Source organism: Protobothrops mucrosquamatus, unplaced genomic scaffold, assembly GCF_001527695.2.
Source record: "Protobothrops mucrosquamatus isolate PMUCROS unplaced genomic scaffold, P.Mucros_1.0 scaffold5662, whole genome shotgun sequence".
NCBI classification, from domain to species: domain Eukaryota; kingdom Metazoa; phylum Chordata; class Lepidosauria; order Squamata; family Viperidae; genus Protobothrops; species Protobothrops mucrosquamatus.
Window position 1 is genome coordinate 12,643 of NW_015391514.1, and position 7,494 is coordinate 20,136.

Genomic DNA, 7,494 nt, shown 5'->3' on the forward strand with positions numbered 1-7,494 from the left:
GAAAGAAAGAAAGAAAGAAAGAAAGAAAGAAAGAAAGAAAGAAAGAAAGAAAGAAAGAAAGAAAGAAAGAAAGAAAGAAAGAAAAGATGTCATGGTTCCGATTAGGGGAATACTTCAAAGAACCTCGAGGCGTTGTTTACCTTAAAGTCTGGATGTTCTTGCTTTGACGAAAGAAAGAAAGAAAGAAAGAAAGAAAGAAAGAAAGAAAGAAAGAAAGAAAGAAAGAAAGAAAGAAAGAAAGGGAGCGAGGGAGCGAGGGAGGGAGGAAGGAAGGAAGGAAGGAAGGAAGGAAGGAGAAAGAGAGGGAAGAAGGAAACAGGAAAGGGGAAGGAAGGAAGGAGAAAGGGAGGAAGGAAAGAGGAAAGAGGAAGGAAGGAAGGGAGGAGGTGGGAGGGAAGAAGGAAGGAAATGGAGAGGGAGGGAGGAGGGAAGGAGAAGGAGAGGGAGGGAGGGAGGAAGGAAGGAAGGAAGGAAGGAAGGAAAAGTGGGAGGGAGGGAGGAGGAAAGGGGAAGGAAGGAGGGAGAGAAGAAGGGAAGGAAGAGAGAAGGAAGGAAAGAGGGAAAGAAGGAAGGAAAGGCGAGATGAATGACAACAATAAATAATAACAAATAATACAGAAGAAACGGGAAGGAAGGAAGGAAGGAAGGAAGGAAGGAAGGAAAAAGCACCACTTCTTTTTAATAGAAACGACAGCGACTCTTCCCATTGATCTTTATATAAATAAACAGCACCGCTCTCTCAACCCCCCCTGAACCAAAACGCAAAGAAAATAACATTTTTTGAGACGGGAGAGAGAAACTACCTAATACTCCACCTTCAGATCTCTTAACCTTTCTTTATTCACCCCTCCCATTTAAAAAAAACCGCTTTGGAGAGAGAGAGAGAGAGAGAGAGCTATATCTCCCTTTTGAGCTAGATCTAACACACGTCCCTAACTATATATATATTTTTAAAACCCTGCAGTTTTCCAGCTGTCCTAAACTGCTTCTTCGCTTGACTTTCCTCCCCGTCTTCCCCGCAACAACCTGTAATTTCCTCAACCGACCCCCTTCACGACCCCCCCTCCCCGCCCCGGATTGCGACGAGCTTTTATTTTCTTTTAAAATCACGACCAGCCGGTTGTGTGTGTCTCTGTGTTTGTGTGTAATAGGGCAACCCAGAAAGAAACAGGGGCTCTGTCTCTCTTTCTTCTCTCTCTCTTTCTTCTCTCTCTCTTTCTCTTTCTTTCTTTCTCTCTCTCTCTCTCTCTCTCTCTTTCTTCTCTCTCTCTCTCTCTCTCTTTTCTCTCTCTCTTTCTCTCTTTCTTCTTTCTCTCTCTCTGTCTCTCTCTCTGTCTCTCTTTCTTCTCTCTCTCTCTTTTTCTCTTTTCTCTCTTTCTCTCTCTCTTTCTCTCTCTCTTTCTTCTCTCTGTCTGTCTCTCTGTCTCTCTTCTCTCTCTCTGTCTCTCTTTTTCTTTTTTCTCTTTCTCTCTCTCTCTCTCTTTCTCTTTTCTTCTCTCTGTCTGTCTCTCTCTGTCTCTCTTCTCTCTATCTTCTCTCTCTCTCTTTCTCTCTCTCTGTCTCTCTTTTTCTTTTATCTCTTTCTCTCTCTCTCTCTCTTTCTCTTTTCTTCTCTCTGTCTGTCTCTCTCTGTCTCTCTTCTCTCTATCTTCTCTCTCTCTCTCTTTCTCTCTCTCTTCTCTCTCTCTCTCTCTATCTCTGTTTCTCTGTCTCTCTTTCACTCTCTCTTTCTGTCTTTCTTCTCTCTCTCTCTCTCTTTCTGTCTGCCTGTCTTTCTCTCTCCTCTCTCTCTCTTTCTCTCTGTCTCTCTCTCCTCCCCTTCTCTCCCCCCCCTCTCTCTCGCCCCCCAACACACACACACACACACATCCAGGCTGTTTACAGGAAAAAGGTCCCGGCGACGTTTCGCGTTTTTGCAACCCCGGGAAAGGAGCTTGGGGGGGGGGGAAGGTGCGGGGGGGGGGCAGGCCGCAAACGGTTCCCCTTTTGCAAAACGTTCCTGCTGAATTGCATCGATTGAGCCGGGAGGAAGGGGCAAGGAAAGCCGCAGGGACCCTTCCTCCAAAAAGGAAGCCAGGGCTTGTTTCCACCACCCCCACCCCCCCGATTTTTGAAGGGGAGGAGGGCGAAAGAAGAAGGGAGGAGGAGAGAAGGGGACGCCTTCCTCCCCTCCTCCCCCCTTTCCCTCCCTCCTCCCCCCCCCCCCGGGCAGTGAAAGTTTTTCCCCCTTTCAGCTTTTCGAATCTTCTTTTCAAAGAGAGCCAGNTAATTGCCCGAATTTGTATCGAGCGATCAGTTGCAAACAAAGGGGGGGGGAATAAAGGGGGGGGGGAAGAGATTTGTCCTTTGAAGCCCCTGAGCGGATCGTTTCGTTGTAAAACAGCCCCGCAGAAGAGCCAAGGCTGAACTTTATAACCGCCGCGGAAGGGAGGTTTTATATATATATATCTATATATATATCTAAAATCAGCCATCGGAGAAGGATTCGCAAGGAGCGGATGGAAATGAGCGGAGCCCCGCTTCGGGAAAGGCGACGGAGGGCAGGCGAGGCGCTGAGCTTTCCTGGATTAAATCTGGATTTTATCCTCTGAGGTTCCCGCTGAATTTCCTTCGGATCCTGGCAGGAGACGCCCGGTAAATGGAATTTTTTTTTCTGCCTTCCCTTCTCTTCCCGCCGTAATTTTCCTTTCCTTTTCCTTTCCTTTCCTTTCCTTTCCTTTCCTTTATTTTCCTTTCCCTTCCTCTTTCCCTTCCTTTCCCTTCCCTTTCCTTCGCCATTTATTTACTTCCTTTCCTTTCCTTTCTTTTCCTTCACAATCTATTTACTTCTTTTCCTTTCTTTTCCTTTCCCTTCCCTTTCCTTCCCCATCTATTTACTTCCTTTCCTTTTTTCCTTTCCTTTCCTTTCCTTCCTTTCCCTTCACTTCCTTTCCTTTTCCTTCCCTTTCCCTCCCTTCCCTTTCCCATCTATTTACTTCCTTTCCTTTCCTTTCCTTTCCTTTCTTTTCCTTTCCCTTCCTCTTTCCCTTCCTTTCCCTTCCTTTTCCTTCTCCATTTATTTACTTCCTTTCCTTTCCTTTCCCTTCCTCTTTCCTTTCCTTTCCTTTCCTTTCCCTTCCCTTCCCCATCTATTTACTTCCTTTCCTTTCCTTTCTTTTCCTTCACAATCTATTTACTTCCCTTTCCTTTATTTTCCTTTCCCTTCCTCTTTCCCTTCCTTTCCCTTCCCTTTCCTTCCCCATCTATTTACTTCCTTTCCTTTCCTTTCCTTTCTTTTCCTTTCCCTTCCTCTTTCCCTTCCTTTCCCTTCCTTTTCCTTCTCCATTTATTTACTTCCTTTCCTTTCCTTTCCCTTCCTCTTTCCTTTCCTTTCCTTTCCTTTCCCTTCCCTTCCCTTCCTCATCTATTTACTTCCTTTCCTTTCCTTTCTTTTCCTTCACAATCTATTTACTTCCTTTACTTCCCTTTCCTTTATTTTCCTTTCCCTTCCTCTTTCCCTTCCTTTCCCTTCCCTTTCCTTCTCCATTTATTTACTTCATTTCCTTTCCTTTCCTCTTTTCTTTCCTTTCCTTTCCCTTCCCTTCCTCATCTACTTCCTTTCCTTTCCTTCCCTTTCCCTCCCTTCCTTTTCCCATCTATTTACTTCCTTTCCTTTCCTTTCCTTATCTATTTACTTCCTTTCCCTTTCCCTTCCCTTCCCTTCCCTTTTCTGAAACGGCTTTTTTTTAAAGTGTTTTTCCTCTCCGGTTCACAATTCAAACCATTGGCAAGGTTGGCACTAATTTTTTTTTTTAAAAAAGGAAGGTCTTTTTGAGGTGGGGTAGCTTAGATTGGCAGGAAAGAACAAAATTATCTTTTGATCCGAATCTGAAAAAGTCTGGGCAGTCTTTATGACCTTATGTTGAATTTCAACTGGCACTTTTTTTTTTTTAACAACTGTGATGTGAGCCTTGCCATGTTCAGCAGGAGGATGACATCAGGTAGATATTTGGGTAAGAATAGCATCTTTTGAAGATTTTGCTTCCCCCCCCCTAAGCTTTGTGTGTTGAACTTTCATGGCTTAGCCAGACGGATTTCCACGGAAAACTTGAAAGTAAATATCCCCACTTTACCAAATCCCAGGACCCTTTAAAAGGGAGCTGGGAATGGGGGGGGGGGGGAAACGTCGCCAAAAACAGAGGCTACCAAAATGCAATTTAATATTTTGTTCGGGATAGGGACAGTGGGGTTATAAAGAATTGGTTTAATGCTTAAGTTTTTCTCATAATCTGTGCCGTTTAGGACAGAATAAAGTCTTAAGAGCCCAGCTGTTTCCATGGGGGGGGGGGAAACACTATGAATGACGCAAGCCAAGGCAGGCTTTTAATTATTATTATTATTATTAGTGTTAATAAAAATAGCAATAATAATAACAACAACAGTAACTGTCCTTGGTTAGACTCTGAATCATCCAGAGAATGACCAGTCTAAAGATAATTTCTGTTGGATGAATCAACACAATAATGGCATACAGAATAGAGAGTATCTGAAGGGACCTTGGGGGTCATCTAGTCCAACCCCCTGCTCAGGCAGGAAATATACCATTCCAGACAAATGGTTGTCCAGCCTCTTCTTAAAAACTTCCAGCATTCACAGCTTCTGGAGGCAGGTTGTTCCACTGATTAATTGTTCTCACTGTCAGGAAGTTTCTCCTTATATTCTAGGTTGCTTCTCTCCTTGATTAGTTTCCATCCGTTGCTTCTTGTCCTGCCTTCAGGCGCTTTGGAAAACAGCTTGACCCCCTCTTCTTTGGGGCAGCCCCCCAAATATTGGAAGACTGCTATCCTGTCACCCCCCTAGTCCTTTTCTTACGATATACCATGGAAAATGTTTATTGATAAGCATATTAACAACCCAGCGAGGTAGGCCACATATTTGTCTTCACACTATGAGAAAGTAGCTTTCTGGAATTGAAATAATAAATGCCTTTTTTTTTTGGTGCAGTCTCCAGAGTTCCTCTTGTAAGATTTGGTAGCCTCGATTTGAGAAATAAAATAAAATATAAAACAACTGGCCCACAATATTTGCAGACTGATATTGCCCAAACTGGATAGGTTGGACAGTTTAAAGCAAAATCTGGTTTCGTGTATTGTTCTGTAGAAGTTCGAAGGGGAAAAAAAAACCCCTCCAAATCCTTACTCAGTCTTAGATATATATTTTCCATCTGTGCAAATATCTTCTCAGTGCAAAAAGACCCCTGAAAGGGCAACTTATGGCAATGTTCTCTACAACTATTTGGAAAGGTAGGCCAAAAGTTGCTATTTTATATTGAAGACTAGATCAGGCAAAGAAGGGCAAAATGAATAGTTTTGCCTAAATTCACTTTTGTCAAGTTTGCTTAAATCACAGTTCTCCGGCTTCAGCGAAATGTGATTCCTGCCTGCCAACTATGAGCAATTTCTTCCATGAAATGTAAGCTTCGGTTACTGGAGAGTGGGGAAAAAAACCCACTGTACAATTCCGGATATATTAGAGATAGTCCTCGACTTACGACGGCAGACAAGCCCAAAATGTCCATCGCTAAGGGAGACGGTGAAGTGAGTGTTGTCGCCCCATTTTACGACCTTTCTTGCCACAGTTGTGAAGTGAATCACAAAACTGCATCCAGTTTTGGTCACCACGATGTAAAAAAGATGCTGAGACTCTGGAAAGAGTGCAGAGAAGAGCAACAAAGATAATTAGAGGACTGGAGGCTAAAACATATAAGGAACGGTTGCTGGAATTGGGTATGTCTAGTTTAACAAAGAGAAGGACGAGGGGGGACATGATAGCCGTGTTCCAGTATCTAAAGGCAGGACAAGGAGCAACGGATGGAAACTAATCAAGGAGAGAAGCAACCTGGAACTAAGGAGAAACTTCCTGATAATGAGAACAATTAACCAGTGGAACAACCTGCCTCATCATCATCATCATCATCATCATCATCATCATCATCATTATTACTATTGATCATCACACAGTCAGCCAGATGTTCAGACTGGATTTGGCATTTTTGTCTACCTGTCAAGTCCCTTCCGACATTATTATTATTATTATTATTATTATTATTATTATTATTATTATTATTATTATTATTATTATTATTGCAGTTGTGTTTAGTAACAAGGTTGTTAAGTGAATCTGGCTCCCCCCTCCCCATTGACTCAGCTTGTCAGGAGGTCGCAAAAGGGGATCACATGAGCCTGGGACCCTGCGACCGTCGTAAGTACGAGTCAGTGGCCCAGCGTCTGAATTTTGATCACGTGACCCTGAGAATGCTGCAAACGGTCGTAAGTGTGGAAAACAGTCGTAAGTCATTTATTCAGTACCGTCGTAACTTGGAACGTTCACTAAACCAACCGTCGTAAGTCGAGGATTGCCTCCGGTATACTGGGTGAAATAACCCACTCCGCTTCCCTTTCCTCCTTCACATCAGGAGCAGCGATGGAGAGCAGCTAATCCGGATTAAAAACCCCAATCCACACGGATGATCTAAGGGAGGATTAGAAGAGCGCCTTCCGATCCTAGTTGGCTTGTTCGTCGTCGCGGGAAATTGGGGGCCCGGCCGCCACCGACCTCGGCTTAAAGGGGGACCCATGGCCAAATGGTTTAAGGATTATCTCAGTTTCGGGAGCAGGAGGTCTCCCCCGCAGCCCCCCAAGCCAGATTACACCGAGAGCGACATCTTAAAGGCGTATCGCGCCCAGAAGAGCCTAGATTTCGAGGACCCCTACGAGGACGGGGAAGGCAAAGCCGATCCAGATCCCGGGGGCTCGCCGAACAAGGGGGGCGGCTGCAGTGGCAACCTGGAGGGAAAATATGGGTCGCCCAAGCACCGTCTCATCAAAGTGGACGCCTCCGATCTTAACCGGAGCAAGGCGCTCCTTGCCACGGCGGGGGAAGAGGCAGCCGTCCCATCAGATCAGGTAAAATGCGGTTTCGAGACCCCCCTCGCAGGTGTCCTGGGATGGTTTCCTCCCCTACGGGAAATAATAATAATAATTTAAAAAGAGGCTTCTGGTTTTCTGCTTTGTTTTCAGGGAGCTTGGGAATTGGCCGTTCTTCTGGAGGTATTTGTGAGTTGGTTTTTCTCGTGGCCAGGGGCTGGCGTGGTGGTGGGCTGGTCTCTTCCGCGTCCCACGGGAGAAATTCCTGGGCCAGAATTGGAATAGTGGTGTAGTAAGGGATAGAGTGGGACAGTTAACCAGGGGAACTGCTTGCCTCCAGAAGTTGTGAATGCTCCAACACAGGAAGTTTTTAAGAAGAGACTGGACAGCCATTTGTCTGAAATGGTGTAGGGTTTCCTGCCTGAGCAGGGGGTTGGGCTAGATCACCTCCAAGGTCCCTTCCAACTTCTTCTTCTTCTTCTTCTTCTTCTTCTTCTTCTTCTTCTTCTTCTTCTTCTTCTTCTTCTTCTTCTTCTTCTTCTTCTTCTTCTTCTTCTTCTTCTTCTTCTTCTTCTTCTTTCTCCTCCTT

General features: G+C 44.8%; 1 protein-coding gene across 1 annotated transcript in view; it reads left to right on the forward strand.

Annotated features, from left to right (window-relative positions):
• Positions 1 to 6,614: 6,614 nt before the first annotated feature.
• LOC107299883 (SH2 domain-containing adapter protein D) overlaps positions 6,615 to 7,494 on the forward strand; it is a gene marked incomplete at its 3' end in the record, with an annotated part of 21,602 nt that continues 20,722 nt past the window's right edge. The window contains exon 1 of the mRNA XM_029286897.1: positions 6,615 to 6,944. Coding sequence (XP_029142730.1) covers positions 6,615 to 6,944 — 330 coding nt within the window. The remainder of the gene's footprint in view (positions 6,945 to 7,494) is intronic.